We start from the raw sequence: 19032 nt of genomic DNA, 5'->3' as shown, positions 1-19032 counted from the left end.
AGAGTTTATGGTCAGCTAGTAAGTGACTTTGATACACTGCACAATTTCTGAAGAAAGATTGTGCAATAGATCCAAGTACTGAAGACACTAATACAAGATGCTTAGGGACTAGAAATTACATTATTCTCAAAAATCTATGTTAACGAGGTATCATTTTGATATCACCAACAGCACAAACAAAGCAATTAATTAAATAGGATACTGAAAAATCCAAACCTGATATAAAGCAAGAGTGTGTCCATATCTCTGGAGTGGCCCTTTGGATACAGGTACTACGTTCCAAATACTGCTTTCCAAATTGTAGCTAGAAAAGAAATAGAAAAGTAAATATTTTCTACCTGCAGAGACATATGGACTTTTGTATGTTTGAACTGACTTCTCATTAGCAAAGTGTGTACACTTGACCAGTCGCTGCTGTTTATCTGTTGTGGTCTTTTGTTGGCAGCAGTAACATGATCATTTTTAACTGTTACAACAGTGTACTAACAGGTGAGTGTACTAAACGCTTCTCACTGAAAACACAAGGAGCTTTCAGGGACCCATGAACAATCTCAGAAATTGGGATTGTAATAAAAATCACCACACTTACAAGAAAGCTATGAAGTTAGATTGCTAAACTTGCTATTATGAATCACACCCAAAAAAACCCCATACCAAACTGCTTCTGCCACAGTCTTCTGCAGTACTTCAAAAACTTAGTCCTGAGCACCCCCTCAGTTGTATGGTTAATTTTAATTTACATCTCATTTTAATTAACAATTAATCCATTCATGATTTAGAACACAACAAGATGGAAGAGAGAGAAAAAATAAGACAGAGATAGAAAACCATCAAAGATGATATTTGTTTTGGATGATTGCAAAGATGTGGAAGAAAACAAGAGGTAGACAAAAATAGAATAAACATGGCAATAAAAGTACCCTAATACTTCCATTCACCACATTTAGGGCCTGTACATACATACAAATCATCTTACAAACTGTCATAAATACAAAGTAGTGAAATATGGATGACCTACCTAACCTTACTCGCAGGGCACCAACAGCCTAAGTGCATGCATTAAATACAAGTCTCCTAAAATTATAAATTAATTTAATAATGTAAATAGCATTCTAGATGTACTACCTGAAAAATATCAGCATGTGGATTTCTTTTACTGTGTTATCACCAGGAACAGTCACATCACATAGATTGATGTTACCCATATTTTATTATCTTTTTTAATTGTAAGGAAATGACAATCAGACAACAACACTGTTAACAAAAAATGTTAAAACATATAAAACTTCCAGTTAAATTGCAGGATACCTCCCTGGTAAGATCTGTTTTGTCATGTGAGGAGGGATACAACAAAGGAGAAATCACTTACTTTAACACCATTTGGAATGAACTGTAGTTAAAAGTGTATCCACCAATCACCCACATAAACTTCCCATGCAGGACTGCCTTATGGGAGGCTCTTCCCACAGAAGGGCTGAATGGCTTCACATTTGGTAGAATCCAGTAAGACTCAGTGGAAGGGACGTTCAGAGAACAATCTGGACCTGTTATGTAAACAAACGTGCCATTAAGACAGGGATGTTAAAGCCAATAAAGCAGAAATAGGGGAGGCTTAATTACAGATGTCAGGATTGCTCATTCTGATAAAATACAGTATACACTTTTATGTTTAAAAGGTGCTTAGTGTAAAGAAAACTAACAACAAGAGACATCAGTCAAATTAAAAGCATTACATTAGCTCAAGTAATACTGATACATTTCTGCATTCTTCTCAGAAAACAAACTGTCTGAGTGATAAAATTGAAAGAAAGGCATAATGCATCATCTTTTTAAATGCTGTACAGGTCTAAAATGTGTAGCACTGTATACACTGCATGTTACCTCTGGAGGAAAACTATACTGCATTTGAACAAACCATGTAGACTTTTATATGAAAGCAAATAACATTACAATAAATTAAGTTACAATACAGGTTATACTATATCATATGGAGTCTCAGAAATCAAAATTTACCCTTTGCTAATACCATTCTGCATTATCTTGCACTGTAAAGTGCTTTATTAAAATAATTATTTACATATTTAAATTTTGTTACATTTTATAGATCATTCTACAAAGCTACCAAAGCCCACAACTATGTATTTTTGTGAATATATTTTAGACGATTATTTTTGCTAACCAATGAAAAGTCAGCAAAATAAAAATATTTTATATTATTATTAGAAACATGAATAGGAGAAATATTTCTTTTTCATTTGTTTTTTAATAATCAAAAAATCAAATGTGATTTCTTCATAATTGGCTTATGCTCTAGAGGGTGGAAGAAATTCAAAGTCTTGTTATTTAAAACCTGAATGTATTCAGGCATCTGCATAAAATAAAATTAAAAAGAAAAAAAAAGAGAGAGTATATGCACCACTTGCCCAGTGACTGCACACCATTACTGACTGGCATTCTTTCTAGATGGGGAACACTGAATTTTTGAGACACTGATGTGTTCACCCTAAGCATTATCAATCATAGAATTGAAGTATGTCATCAGTGATGGCATAGAGACATTGTCAGCTGAATTATTTCTGTAGTTGGATGCTGGTACTAAGAGCAATGTTACATCCCTCTCTGCCTTCCTACCTGGGTTAAATCCTTCCCACACGAAATTCAACATAGACAATTTAAAACTATGCAAGCCACCTTCTAGTTGACTGAAGAAAATAAGTCTCTCAGTGAACAATTTTTAGTCAGTAGCAGTCTAATCTTAAGATAACTTACAAAAATATCACCTCAACTCTCAGCAGTGGACAAAAAAGCAAATCATATGTTAGGAACAGAGAAAACTGCTCCTCCATTGTATAAATAGTTGTTTACTACAAATAGAAAAGAAGATTGATTAGAACTGGAGACTGTTTAAAGGAGAGCAATAAGAATGGTCAAAGGAATTAAATGGCTTCTGTAATTGTTAATAGTAAGTTGGCTAAAAACTCTTTCACTTGGGGAAAAAAAGAAAATTTGGAAGTAAATGACAAATGTCTACAAAGTAAGTGACACAAAGAGGGCGGATATGAAGAATATAAAGTCCCTCTGCTTACAAGAGTTGAAATTTATCAAATGGAGCTTGAAGAAGCCACATTCAAATCAAGAGGAGATAGTTCTTCACGCAAAAAGCCCTCTCCTGACAAAAGATGCTCTGGATGCAAAGGCTTACACTGAGTCAAGGAGATACTGGACAAGGTATTAGAAAAGAGACCTGCTGAAGTTTACTAAATAAACTACATAAGTAATTTACATCAAGTTCATAATTTAAAACATATCAGGGGGTGGGGGGAGGAAATTACATATTTCCAATGTGTGTTATCAGTTTGGGGCAACTTCTTACAATTAATTCTTACACACAATGGCCAGACAAATAATCTGTACTTAACCGGTTGTCAACTTTTCCTAGTAGTCTATAGAATAATGAAGTCCACTTGTATCCAAATTACCTTCCAATTTTTAAATAATGGAGACACTCAATTCCCATTGTTCATTATGCCTTCTACCCAGAAATGATTAATGGTATTTGAATGAGTTCTAATGAGATTATGAACAATTCAGTATATTATTACTTAAGTATTAATAATAGATACTATAATAGAAATGTAAACTCAGCAAGATTCTGATTTGATAAATCACTGCAGGAAAAAAAAAGTTAATTTAAAAGTGATTAAAAATAACAATTGATTAAGTATTCTTTGATCAGGGAAGGGCTTATAATTGTCAAAACGGTGCCTCCAGTCAGAAAAAGAAAACACATTTATGTATTTTATTACAGCTGCTAACCATTCTTGCACAGACATTTAGTGGTCAACAGTGTCGCCTAGTGGCAAAATAATGAATAAAACACACAAACTCATGGCAATTGATTTGAGAATTATCATTTCTGGAAACAGGGAACCACAAGAATTCATTTGGCAAATAAAAAAAAAAAAATCTTGCCTATGCTATATTCAGATGACATTAAATGTATTAAAATGAGCACAAGCAAAACCTTCGTATAAAACATAAATGATGCCAAAGTCTTAACAACACTGTCAACCATATCAGTGATGGAAAGAGTGTTGCAGAGAAATTTCTTACATTCTTAGTGCTCCATTGCTGCCCTGCTCTGAAAGACAAGAAAGGCACAACAGAGAGGAGAAACACTATGTTCTGGCACAGAGGAAGGACACATTCTAAGGAGACACCTGAACTCAGGAGCTTGAAAGCAGCAAGTCCTCCATTGGTTTCTTCAAACAATAAGTTAATACTCTGGATATGACACATGCCTTGAAGTGGCATCAGCTGACACTGCCACTGACACTGAAGAGGCAAACCCTGGCCTCCCCTCCCTGCTTACTCCCCAACTCACGTGGCTATTGGCACCAGTTTTCACCTGGCTGCACAATGAACCAGATGAGGAAATGCATCCATTCAGGTCAAAACTTGCTCTGCCTTTTTAGTCAGGTCAGCTTTGAATCGGGATGTGTTCCCTTATATGTTTCTCCTTGCCCTCATATGCGTGGTTGTGTCAACAGGAGTAAGACTGTATGGCCAGAGCTGCCTCTTGAGTGAAAGTGTAAAACATTCCTGGAGTTACCATTGTATGTATCAAGCTGTGCAAAAATTGAATGCCTAGTTTCAACTTGGATTCCTGAAATTGTATGAATAAACATGAAATATAGTACTGTTTTTTATATATATTTATCTGTAGATTCTGTGACTGATCATCCTACTAATTCACTTGACACTTTGCAGCCTTTAGTTCTTAGAGTATATGAAATTAAGAATATTAATTCATATTCTAATTGAGATAGACAAGCATGTTTTCTCCCATGTGTCCTTCCACACTTCAAGATTATAAACCAAATTCTTAATACCCTTAGTCCCCAAATGTATGAATTTACAATTTATGCTGAAGTAATTACATCCCACACATTACCCTAACCCAAAATGATAGAATAATACTGACTTTTACCAAACCATCATTTGAAGAGCAGGTGCTTTGTGTGACTGTTGCCTTAAAAAGGCAAGGAAAATGCAGGACTCAAAATTATATATAGCATGAAATGTCACCATTATTTCAGCATAAATACAATTTGTTTTCAGAAACATCATACTCACTAAGTACACAACTTTTGTGCAATAGAGAGCACTGCAGGTGCAGAACAAATATCATGAAAATATATTTTATTATTTTCTATGTAGATCTAATTTTTCCCCATTTATTTAAAATTTTATTTCTTTCTTATTTTTCTAATATGTCACTGAATCCCCTGGAGGAAAAAAAAAAAACGAAAAAAAAACCAACAACCACCAAACACTTTAAAAACAGCAAGCAACTTTATACACCTGAATTGGAAGTCAATTATGTTACCCTCAAAGGTAGGAAAAAATTCTATATGTTTTTAAAAAGTGATTTACCCACATGACAAAAGGAATCTAATTTCTGTTTTATTGAGGAGTTGCATAAACTGCCAGAGTAACAATCTGTTCTAGTAGTTCAAGTCATAAGATCAATTTCCACCTATTAAGAAAACATCAACTACTGTCTTCAACCCTAATGTTTCCCTTTGGGATCACAGGATAAAACAGAAGTATTGGCACGTTGAATATAAATGTCATAGTCCTGTTTTTCATACAATCTAATCAAACCATTTAAATAAAGTATTTGTTCTTGCTCATTACTTTTTGTTTGATATCTGATCATTTGAGAATTATTAATTTAACATAACTTTTCAACCAGCACAAATACAAACCAAATATTACTGTTATTCAAGTACACAATAAAATCTTCATACGACAGTGAATTTTAGATTATTAAAAATATTTTTGAGAATGGAGAAGATACCTGACTATACTTTCAGCTTCTGTGGGAAGTCTTACCAAGCAGGAAATCATCTTTCTCACAGGAAAGCTATGAGGAAGTAACTACAAAAAATATAAAGTTGCTATGTAAATGAAAAGATAAGAGTTGTTTAAGAATGTCTCCCAGGATCTCTGGCAGAAGGTGTATTCATGTATTCCTGCACTGCCACTGCACAGCTCTACAACATACATATATGGCATATAATTATTTCCCTTCTCCTGCAACTAGTATTGCTCCAAATGAAACTTAGTCCAGATTGATCCTGGATAGGTCTCCAGCTGAAGCAGCATGTAGTGAGTTGTGCCAGGACTCGGTCTCCTCCACAACTGAAACAAGTCAGAAATCCTTACGCACAGAAGCTGACACAGTTCCTGAAATGCCATCTGGTTGCTATTAGTCAGTTCTATTTCTTTACTCATCCAGGAAAAGTGGATCATCCAAGGGTGATATGGGCCTGGGTAATCTGCAGGGTAAATCTGAATCAAGAGGACTGCACTGCCTGTCCCTAGTGTGTGCTGCTCAACTTTTCCAATTAACAGTAGCTGACAGTGCCCGTTGGACTAAACATTTTGGGACTCTGTGCTAATGCCAGCAGGATATCAATCTCTAAACATCTCTGCTAACAACTTTTAGAAAACTTCACAACTCGAATAGTCAAAAGCCTCCTTCCAATTTTCAAACTAGATGTAATGATGGCCAGTTTACCCCAGTTTTTCTTCTACTAGTGTGGATACCCCTGGACATGCAGCGCTGGTCTGTCTTTCAAGTCTATACACCCCACACGTTCACAAACAGCAACACTACTCCCTCCCAGGTTCCATTTTACCAGTTTAAACAAATCACACTCTGCCAAAATCTTCCAGAACCCTGATCATCCTAATGATTCTCCTTCTGAGCCTGTTTCAACTTGTGTTCCTGAAACTGTAGTAACAAACATGAAATACAGTACTAATGTTTTTAATGATTTAACTGTAGATTCTGTGACTGATCATCCTACTAATTCACTTGACATTTTGCAGCCCTTAGTTCTTAGAGTCCATGAAATTAAGAATGTGGATTCTTATTTTAATTGAGATAGACAAGCATGTTTTCTCCCATGTGTCCTTCCACGCTTTAAGATTATAAACCAAATTCTTAATACTTAGTCCCCAAATGTATGAATATACAACTTATGCTGAAGTAATTACATCCCACATACTACCCTACCCCTTTTTTGTAGGATATTCTGGTCATATTTAAAGCAGCTCCCACCTTTGTATTACCAGATTTCATTAGTAGTCTTATAATTATAAAAATTATGTCACAAGATCAGTCCCAAGGTCAGTCCTTAAATGGTACTGATGTATTTCCACCCCAAGTTGTTCAGCACACCCACTCACCTTTCACAGCTAACAAACTGTGTTCCCCTTACTGTTCTCTTATGCATTCCCTGACTTCCTCATTTTCAATGATTTCCTGTCATCAAATGCTGAGGTTCAGAAAAATATACTGTATTTTCTTGTCACTTTTCTTACAAATTATTTTAGCATGAACTACATTGATAAATCCACATTTCAGCTATTTAGTCGTGCCATATGCTTCATTCTTTCTTTCCTCAAATTATGGTGTAGATCTTCACATACCTCTGAAATCAAGCTAAGTAAGTTTTGAGCTGCCTGAATCACTTTCTTCCTATTCTTGACCAAAGGTGTTACAGATAAAGAGGTAAATTTAGTATCTTTCCTTATCAGGTAGATCAACACCATCTATCCCCTATTCTTGTGTTCAGGATAAAGTATTGCATCTGTTCTTTAGTTTAATCAAGTGTTTGCACATTCTACCTTGCTATATTTATGTGCATGCATTTCAAATAAAAATGTAGAAGATCACAGATTTAAAATGGATCACATTTTTTGTTAAAACTCACAAAAATAAGGTACTCCTTCCCTAAATCTCAGCTTAATTGCACATGAGGGACATTATTTTAATGCAGCCAACCAGTTACTGAAATAAATCCAATAAATTCTACTTCACCTGCTTTTACTAATTGTCAGATGACACCACAAAGGTATTTAAAACTGAAGTTCACTCTTCATTTTACTGTGATGTTCTTTCTTTTGCAAAAAGGATAATTACTCATGCAGAATTTTCAGACACTAAATTCTTACTATGATAGCTATATTTTGTTTACAAATTGCACAGAATCCTCCAAGGATGCTTGAAAGATTATTAAATTTAATCTGAACATAAAACTGAAGAACACGTTGCTGGTATTTATGAAATAACCATTCACATTACGTCAATTCCTATGAATTCTGTATATGCAAAATTTCTTTAAATAACCGTCATTTCTGTGACACACAATGAAATTCACAAATATGGAACACAGACATGGTGTGAACTGAAAGTTGGAGAAGGAAAGGATTGCCTGGGTTTGTGTTCCTATATGCATATATAGTATTAATGTCCATGTATTTAACAGGGCATCGCACAGACTGTAAAACTGCAGTTTCTTCTGACTGAATTGATACTTAGCCAGGAGAAAACCTGAGAAGTAAAAACTAGGCAGAGGGGATTATCACAGGGCTGAAGAGTTATAAGGTATCTGCTTCTGTTTTATTTTTTCCTTCCAAAACCAGGTTTATCTAAACTAAATGTTACATCATAGGTCCTCTTCTCTGAAATTACTTAATTGTATGCTTTCTGCTCAAGGACATCCTGGTACAACTGGACAAAATCTTAGCTCTCTCAACATTTGGCACATGCTCTTTCCAGAGCTACATTTTAACTGCCATTACCTGAGCTCACACCTCATACCTTCTCTATCAGTTTCAACAAATCACCACCACACAAGCACAGCTTTGCCAAATCTCAGAACTGAGGAATAAGGAATGGTGAACAAGAGAGGATGACGTTAAAGCCTTCCAGCAAAGTGATCAGAATGAACTCAACTCTAGTTAGTCCTTTCAGGATAATCTGCAATAGACACACATTGACACAGTAATTCTGACCATACTCAAGATGCTGTTAGAATAAATGCCTTAATGAATAAGGCCAAATACTGAATTTTACAGTGCAGTATTCATAGCATTCCTTTCACCCTTTGATTGTTTACTTTTCTCCTTACATAACAGGCTCGTTTTTCCCTAGAGAGATGTCATAAAAGTCAAGCTGCCTGAATTGCTAATAGACTTACTTCAAAGTTAATTAGTTTAATTCCAGAATCTGGTCTTCCTGCTGCATCTCTCCCTCCATCTGCTAGCAGCAGATCTGTAGCAAGAGACTACACACGTTCCAGGATTTTTTTTGGTGTTTTAACTTTGGGCGAGATCTGATCCCTAGGCCTGAATGCCCATCTGTGGCTGGTGTGCATTATGTGCATCTCTGCAACTCATCTTCTAGTATAGTTTCATCTGAAAGGAATGCAGTTCTTGTCTTTACAAGCCACCTCATAACACAAGCCAAAACACCGTACACGTGAAGGATCAGATTTGCTTCAGAGGTACCCATGGAACCTCTTCAAGACTAATGTAAGCACACCCTGTAATTCCTTCATATAAGATCCCCTTTTTGCTTGCAGAACTGATGTTCAGTGATCAAAGCACCAATAAAGTTTATCTTGAATTCAATAGACTTTTTTTCCCTCCTGCACCAAGTGCAAAAGTTACCAGCACCAAGAGCATCCCCACCTCACACTGGACAAAGGAGGGATTATGCCTGTGCAGGTCTAGGGGAGGATTCCCACTAAGTGTTAGAGTCACCACTAACTCCTTAATCTTCCCATGACAGGATTGCTTCCTACTAAGCATATCAGTTTTGTGGCATGCCTTGAGTTCTCCCTGGTATTTACACTCCTCCCTAAAGTGCCAATCCCCAAACTGGGCACTATAACCCACCATTACTTCCCAAATGTCTGTCTCTGAGAAAGGGCCACTTGCTCTACTCGAAATTGCTCAAGTGAAAATTATTACCTACAGCTATTTGCAAGTCTTTTAGCAATCTCTGAGAAAGGCTTTTGTTTGACAACGTATTCTGCAGTCTTTGTTCCTAGATGGTTTTACATGAAGTGATATTAAGACAATTTTCTAAATTATTACATTTATAGCTTTTTTTAAATGAAAACATCTTCTTTATTTAACACCAGTGAGTCTAATTATCTTATTTAAACTGTTTATCAGAGGAATTTATAAGTAATAATCAAGAACTTTTATAAAAATGTTTAAACATCAGACAAAAAATAGTCAGTGGAAAATTCTCCAATCAATCACATAGCTACTGCATATTTTACAGGTAGCTATATTTTAAATTCCTTCTTTAAAACAGTTTTTAGCCTATTTGATACATGGCAAGCTAGTTATTCCCTTAACATGGCATTAAATCAAGCTCCTTGAAGAAATCAAACATCTCTATCAACAAGACCTAAAATATTACTCTTTAAAAGCATGCAGCACATTCATAGTAGTTAGCAACATCTTCCACATAATTTATCTAATAATGACGGGAACTCTATTTTTTACTCAAATCAATTATTCTATCCCAAAGATTAGAGTGTTCTCGTTGCTCAGAATTCTTGGTTCAAAAGTGAAAATTCTTCCAGAGGTGCTCCTTTCACACCATCCACAAGATGTCACCATTGGAAAAGAAAGCAACCTCATGTGTTGTGAAATTGCTTTATGTTCTGAGCCATGGATTATATTTATTCTACATCTCAATGCAGTCCATTGAATATTTCTTTTAATATAGGGACTACACATACTCAAAAAAAAAAATCTAAAATGTGGGGAAAAAAAGCTAAAATTATCTTCAAAAACATAGAAATCAAGAGCACACTTTAGCCACTTGGATTGAATTACCAAACACAAGAAAAACTTGGCAAACAGCAAGAGAAGTAGAAACATTTATGATTCCAGCATTGTAAATAACCTACACAGAAAATACTCTCAGTTTAGAAACCACACAGTATACAGATGCAAGTAATTAAAGAAAAAACTAGAACAGAAAAGCAAGTAGCCTCCCAGAGAACTCAAGGAAAGTTTGTTAGTTTTTGTATTTAATAAGGAAAATCAATCATGTGTCCAAGGCAGTTCACCTGTCAGAGAATTTAAAAAGAGATAAATTGATTGAAATCTATGCAGGTTTGGTGAAAACTCAAGCAAATCTCTATATAACCCTACTCACTCTATGAAAGAATAGGAAGACAGTATGCACAGGAAGGTTAGATGAAAAGAAGGTAGTAACTGGGAAAGTCAGAATTTGAATTTAATTTTAAAACTCGTAATGAAGATTCCAGCATCATAAATGAAGATCTAGCCTAAAAAGTGTTTCCAAAGACTTGTGACTTCTCCCCATTTTGTACACAATGATCTGAAATTGCAAAGAGTTAATGCACAAAGCAAGGAGTGATATTCTTTCTGCAGGTTCTATTCACCAGCTCCTTACAGAGTTTAAGCTGTCGAGAACTTTTTTTATGCACCACAACCATGGAAGGTTTTAAGGACTTGGTAACAATTCTGCACTGTTTCCATTGAATGGTCATATTACTAATCTACTTCCTCTCTGTGGGTGCACTGACTGCCTTTTAATGAACAACTTCATTAATTATTAAGAAGACAAATGTATTAAATCTTATGGTGTCTTTGGTCTAATAGGTGTGACAATTAATAAGAGTAAAAATGTAATCCCTTTACCATGCAAAAAGAAACAGTAATAAAAGAGTAGAGGCAAGATGTAAGAAGAAGAGGGTGTAGCAGCTGAGTAATCTGGAGGTTTTTTAATATTTAAGAATGGCCATTTCAATGCATTGCAAGCTAATCCAACTGAGTCTTCTAATAGGAGTGGTAAGGGATTAAAAAATGGACAAACCTCTAGCATAATTATAGCAAGTGAATTAAACATTCAGGATCTCAAATAATTGATCTTTAATGAGAAGGTAGTGGGAGTAACCACAGCACAAGCTTATAGTGCATCCATTACTCCACAGGATGTGTCCACACAGACATTCCTGTACCATTGTACCCAAAAAGCTTACCTTCCTTTTTCCTTGAGAGGCCATACCAGTAATACACAATGAAAAACCAAACAGATATTTCTGCAGGATCTTCAGACAGAAAATAACCAAAGCTGTGAGTGTTTTATGGCATTGAAGTACATACATCTAGGTTCACATGAAAATTTACTCCAGAAATTTATTTTTCATATATATTGTTTTTTGAAGTATCCTAATATACAGACTAGATAGGATGCACTACAAGCAGTTATTTGTCAAAACTTAACTAGATTCCAAGTAACACAACCTTACCTTGCCAGCTGTCATTGCAAACACACAGCTTCTCCCCTGTCAAATCACAGTACCCATGGTCTGGGCTGCCACAGTTGGCTTTGCAATATGGAATATCACAGGCTTCTCCTTTCCAGTACTTGTCACACTCACAGTATACCCGGCTTGGTGCTGACACACTGGTTGTACACTTCCCATGTTCTGAGCAGTTATTAGGACAGGAATTAATCCTGAAAAGAAAACCAAAGTTAAAACAAAGGAAATGACAAGCCAAGAGTTGATGACAGTGGTTTTATCTCCCAATAACCCAACAGTAATTTTTAAAGTACTTTTTTTGTTGTTGTTTCTTGAAAAAATTCAATGTACTGATAAAACATAAGTTTAATAACGATTTTACAGGCAAGTGAGCTGAAAGGGTGTTCAACATATAAAGTCTGTGATGCAGAGAGGATCACATACATCTTGTACTTTAAGAAGTTCTGACATAAAGCAGAAGAACATGTACTGACTGGACAGACCACCATCTAATTTTTCCCATGTTCCAGTATAAGCACTCTCTAGTCAGTCCCTTCAAATGCTTGTTATCTCCAGGAACATGCACACTGCAAGTGACTGTGAGCAGTAACTCAAACTCCCCACCACAGGCATACACAGTTAAAAGATTTTCCTGAGGGGCTTTGGTCCCTACTATAAAACAAAGCCTAAAATCCAAAAAGAATAAAACTGGAAAAACTGAGTGAGGAAAAATACAAGCTAGTTAATATTCTGAAACTACAAAAAAAAAAAAAAAAAGCAAAGCAGCACTTCCTGCTTTGAATCCTTAATAATAATCCACCTTAACTGCCTCCTTAACTCTGCAGTCAGAGATGCAACAAGAGGGAAGATTAGCCTGGAAAAAATCTGTAACTGCTCTGAGATTTCTGTGATACACCCTACTAAACACTGAGATCACAGGCAACTGGACTCTGCAAAATCATACAAGTCAGTTCTTGAAGTGCAGGCAATTCCTTGGAGATGAGAAGGGATGAGGGGACACTGAAGTATGTGAGTCCAAGAGATTCCATGCACAGAATATGAATCTCAGACAGTACACACTTGATGAAGTCCAAAAGTTTTTGGAAACAGGTTTTTTTAAAATAGCTTTTGACAACTCGCAGCAAAGAGTTGGGTTGAAACTCAAAATAAACTATTACTACAAACCCCTGATGGTAACACAGACTGCTCCTTGTAGATGTGAGAGCCGGATACTGTTCACAGCCTTCCTTTTTCTTACTGAAGGAAGAAAGAACTGAAAAAGCTAGTGAGAAATTGTTCAAGGCTGTGTGGCTGTAGTAGGACTGTCAGGAAACATGTTTTCATTTTCTAAAGACTCACACTTCAGAGGACTGATTCCTTACACCACTGAAAAAGAAAACTCCATGTCTGAACTGCAGGTTTTGCCAAGTAACACACATGGCATTAAAGTATTGATGGCATTAACCAGTGCATACCACAGCTCTAAGGAACCTCTCCACCTAACTTCATAGGGTTGGTACTCTGCAGGAAAGTCAATGGTTACATCTTGCCAGCAACTGCAGTAAGTCTAAAAGTAGATATATTCCCACTCCAATGGATCCATTAAAGATTCAAACAGAATGAGAAAGACTGGATCTGCAGAGTTGGAAGTGAATTGCCTGACTGCAAGGAACACTAAATTTACTCCTAGAGTTCTAGAGTAACTGTTGTCTTCCCCAAAATAAAGGAACTCGAGTGGTCCATCAAGATGAAGTCAAAGATGAAGTCAAAAACTGCTTTGGCGTTTCCGAACAAAGAGAGAGACAGTAAAAGAGAGGGCAACAGATCAGTGACAGAAAAATAATTAAAGCAGGCATACAAAGCAGTCATAGCTACTTCTTTTACCATAAAAAGAGTTACTGTTGGGTCGTTAATAAAATAATACAATTTAAAGTATCTATTGGAATAGAAGAAAAAGAAGAACAGAGTACACAAAATTTTGGGAGTTAAAAACTAGCAGGTTTTTTTCATCAATTTAAAATCTTCCAAAAAATTAGGTAATGGTATGTAGCACAAACCACATTACCAAAGTCATAAAAGAATGCAGAGCACATACTCATTTCTTAAGAATGCCATGTCATATTGCCATTTGACTCCAAGAAGAACAAAACAAACAAAAAGTTCAATAAAAGCTTCAGGGATAACTAAAAAAATATATCTAATAACTGTAGAGAAGTCTGCCAGGTGATCACATTTTACTGATGTCAACTGACAAAACTTAAAAATACCCAGTCTTCTAGACTGACATTTCTAATATTCAGTGAGGCTCCCAAAATCTGACTAGCTATTATCTGATAAAAGGCAAGTAAACTACTGAAAATTACAGAAATCAACTTTCCATAGACAACTTAACAAAGAACTCTGTCAAAAGTAAAGCTATGGTCAGAAGCACAGACAGGAATGTTAAATTAATAAAGAATATTATAAAATCATCTTGTGTACTTCCACATTTGAAGAGCAGTGCTAGCTAACACATCCCCCAAAAAATTGGCATTTCAGAGTCTGAAGAAATTGAAATAAAGGAACAAGAATATCTTCAGTCATGGGAAGACTATCACACGAAGGAACACCTCCAACAGGACCACGCAATCCCCTCTTGAGCTAAAGCATCCAGTATAAAGAGACTCTGCATGATGTGTCACAAGCATGTCCTAATTGAGACAGAAGTTGCAATCAACAGCTGGTGCAGCTAAGAAGGAAAAGGCTGCATTGTTAAGACTGCTGACACAGAAAAGCAGTTTGGAGGAAAACAGGTATAGTTATACCAGGCTAGACTTCATCATCAGAGAAATTAAAATGCAGACAGTCCAGAGAAGAACTAATAAGGCAGAATGCAGACTGAGATGGACAATTGGAGGGGGAAAGTACTCAAAACATAGAGAAGAAATTAAATAAAACCCTTGTAGCTGGACCCCCCAAAAATAAAATAAAATAAATACATTCAGTAAGAAAAAAAAATACTCATGCAACAGACAATCTTAATTCAAGCAAAGGAAATTGATATGAGAGTAGATCTGATCTCCTTTCTATTCCATGTGACAACTACACTTGCTGGATAAATAAACACTGAAGCAATACATTTAAATTCCATATGGCACAGGAAAAACATACTGATGGAATGGCCATGTGGCTTCCCTCAGTACAATACACTTTATCCCATTTTGGTTTTTCTTTATTTTTTTTAAACTAGTACCTTAATGACAACTCAGTACAACTCCAGCTCCCTGGTCTTAGAAACATACCATTAAGAATAACTCTTAGACTATGTATAAAATCAATAGATAAACACTTCCCCTGGGTTTGACATCCTCCTGAAAGGAATAATGGGCTAATTAAGAAAGGCATTATTTAATAAAAGAAATACTTACGAATAAAAAATGTTAAATCCAGTTAGGTTATAAGCAGCATCACTAAAAAAGTGTAGTAATGCATAGCCAGATGTAGTAACTACTTCAGGAACAGTTTCATTTCCACGCACTTCAGGGACTATTAGACCACTGGAAAAGAAAATTAGAATAGTTTTAATCAGTCATTGAGAGAGGAAATAAAAAAGAAAAGGAAAGAATTAAAGTTAGCTAGTCTGGTTATTAATTATATAAATCAGATAACTCAAATCTCATTTGAAAACAAACAGTAAACTGTGTATGAAACTTGTCTGTGCCTCTGCAAGGTAAGCTAGGGTTCTCCAGGAAAAAAAAAACAAAACACAAAAACAACTAAAAAACAACAAACAAACCCAAAACCACACCATTTCCTTTTGTGTCTCACACAGTGATGTGAAGTTTCACATCAGATTACTCTGAGGGTACATGTAAGTGTCAATGCATTGATTTTAATGCTCCTTGTCTATTATTGTATTAACCTGAAAAAAATCTTTAGCTATGTAGCAATTCTCATAAGCTACTAACAACAAGGAGAGAAATTCCACCATTTTAGTTGGTAGCAAATTTGAGCTCTCCTCCAAGATGAGAATTTGTAAATTTTAAACACTATGACATAGTCACAATGATGCCCAGTCTAGCAATCGAAGGAAACGTGTTACAAAACTGGTATTTAAATAGCCTTTGTATCAAATGTCTCAAACAAGTCTCTTCATTCTGCTTACAGAAACTTAGGAAGTGTTTAGGAGCCATTAATTACAGCCTACACGTAGGGCAACATTGTCTGGGTCACAGGTGGCCATTCTCCCTTAGGAGGATCACAGTAACATTACTGTCCAGTGCCATATTTAATGTACATTAAAACTCAGGGGTCACTATTCCAGCCTACTGGAAAATACAGGTCTGATTGCCTGTCTGTGAGCATTTACACTCCATGCAGTGTCATCAATAAGGACAAGCCACCTAAAGGATTTATGCTAAGATCACCTAACCAAAAAAAGTAGTATTTTGCAATTTATTCCAATATAACTTTATATACAAGCTCCCATGATATCAACAAAAGAAACCCAGCTATTTAACAAATTCAAGCCTCCAATAAAATTGTTCCCCCACAAACTAGAAGCATCCAGACATGACTACTTGCACTAAAAGGCTAATAAATACACTCACCTAAATACAGCTATTAAAGGTGCATATATTGAATCTCCATCATATACATACATATGGTCCCAACTACATTCTGTGGCAAAGTGATTAAACCTTAATCTTAGTATTGCATTTGGGCTGAAAAAAAAAAAAAAGGCAAACACTGATGTAAAACATTACTGAGCTCATAAGATAAAGAACGTACACAAAATTGATCAAGTCAGAAAAACCCTATTAAAACATATTTTGTACTAACTAAACATTTCAAGGAGTTAAATAACAAGCAGAATATTCTATTTCATCTTAGAATACTTTAACATCTTCAGTACAAGTCTAATAATCCCTAAAGTTAACAGGAAACCTCATTTCACAAGGTTTTATCAGTATTCAAACCCACAAATTTGGAGCAATTAAAATATCCAATTTTGATCCATTTTACTCTACAATGTCAGGGCTATGAGGTTTAAAGAGTCTTTCAAGATTAAAACCACCTACAATTTATCATTCCAGCATTGCACTAGTGACTGAAACTAAAAATCTTAAAACATAAAATGCAAAATAAGGCAAGATTATTTTTTATCTCTTCCCCTGACTCCCCTCCCCCAGTCTGACACCTGGGAGTCAGATTTCACCACTTTTTGGTAGAGATCCAGGTGGGGACTGCAAGATTCCTGAAAGGGGAATTTTCTCATGTGACAAAATGAGCAGACTCCTAAACATACTCTGAACAACATACTGATGATTTTTTTTCATTTTAGTTTTTCCCCCCCTGCTGACAGACCCAAGCCTAGCTTGTCAGTTTGGAAGACATATGCATGCCTTTTTCATGAGATATCACTTGGAGAGCATTCTCTTTGTTCACTTTCAAGAGTATTTTATACATTTGTGATTTCCCTGTGTGTTGACATTTTGCTGTGTTACTGGATTGCATTACTTTTCCCCATACTGTGCAGCATATTGTTTCTTCCAGCTACCCACCCCACCATCTCCCGGCAAAGAGGAGGCACAGAGGGAAGACCAGCTTCAAAGCAGAGCTGTGTACAGTCCTGAGGCATGTTTCCACTTCAGCTTAGTGTGGTGCAAATACTCCTGAGCTAGCTTGGGTGAAAAGAAAAGTCTGGCTGTGTCAGAAAGATACTCAGCTACAGCCTAATCCCCTAGATATTGCAGCTTCTACTGAAATGGTTTAAAAAAAAAAAAAAATACCCATAACTTCATTGCTGTTGTGTTTAATCACTATCTGCATATAAGCAGACCAAAATGAGATCAGACAAATCACTGCTGAATTGCAGTAACAGAGCAGACATCTAAAGTAGGAGATATTATGATAATGTGGCAAGAGAGAAGGGGGCAATTTTCTTCTAGAACACTAGTGGAGCTTGGACCTATCTCAATTTTTCAGCAAAATCCTAACCCACAGCCTAGGGGGAAAAATCCCACTGAAATTTAATGAATTTGTGCCCTTAACAGTTACCCTTCCAGTGTATGTCTTATTATTTCTTTGTGCATGTCTGAGTGTTTCTGTGCTGCATAAATTGAAAAATTAGCAACAGACATGAGACATCTAGGCTACATAAACTGTGGCCAGAATATGATTTTTAAATTAAGTACATGAGGAAAACTAGAATGCAAAAGAAAATACTTTGACATAAATTTATAATATTAACTTTAGAGCAACACATAACTGAATTATCATCATCAGACTGGAAACATTATGTCCTTGAAGCCATTCCTGATTTATCACTGGAGAGTAAGATGAGTTAAATAATACAATTCTGTAACATTTGGAACGTATGTAAAGGTACTGAAACAGGCAACAAATTCATCATAGGGTTTTGAGAACTTGCAGCACTGACCAAATTCCAACATCAGCCTAACTTTTGCCAGCAATTTCAATGGGAATGGAATTTGGCCAACTCTAAGCAGTCCTGAAAATCATACTTCAACTTTTCTTCTTTTTTAAAACCGATTAAACTATATAAACAAAAACAAACCAAACAAAAATCCCAAAACTGTTTCTATTGTGTCCAGATGCAGTTGTTACTTGAGGCAATCTTTAGACGTCTAGAATATACAGTACAAAACTATCAGAAAATTTAAGCTATGAAAATACTTACTATCCTTCAATTAACCATGTACATTTAGTTTTATATTTATAATTTATTGGCCCATCTGTTAAATATCCAGAAGGTTCTGTTAACCTACAAAAGAAAAAACAGCTCTATAAGAAACCAGAGACAACACAAGAGAATACATGCAATCAACATGCCAATACATTCTTTCTGGATGGAAAGAAAATTGGGAGTGAGGGAAAG

General features: G+C 35.7%; 1 protein-coding gene across 1 annotated transcript in view; it reads right to left on the bottom strand.

Moving 5' to 3' along the window:
- ATRNL1 (attractin-like 1) overlaps positions 1-19032 on the bottom strand; it is a 454560-nt gene that overhangs the window by 400752 nt on the left and 34776 nt on the right. Inside the window, exons 2-7 of the mRNA XM_010003956.1 lie at positions 18835-18918; positions 16742-16855; positions 15560-15688; positions 12159-12367; positions 1370-1544; positions 217-304 (exon numbers count right to left, since the gene is read on the bottom strand). Coding sequence (XP_010002258.1) covers positions 217-304; positions 1370-1544; positions 12159-12367; positions 15560-15688; positions 16742-16855; positions 18835-18918 — 799 coding nt within the window. The remainder of the gene's footprint in view (positions 1-216; positions 305-1369; positions 1545-12158; positions 12368-15559; positions 15689-16741; positions 16856-18834; positions 18919-19032) is intronic.

The sequence above is a fragment of the Chaetura pelagica genome, unplaced genomic scaffold (genome assembly GCF_000747805.2).
Source record: "Chaetura pelagica isolate M959 unplaced genomic scaffold, ChaPel_1.0 scaffold248, whole genome shotgun sequence".
NCBI lineage: Eukaryota > Metazoa > Chordata > Aves > Apodiformes > Apodidae > Chaetura > Chaetura pelagica.
The sequence above is the reverse complement of the archived record's forward strand: the minus strand, read 5'-3'. Positions and strand labels throughout refer to the sequence as shown.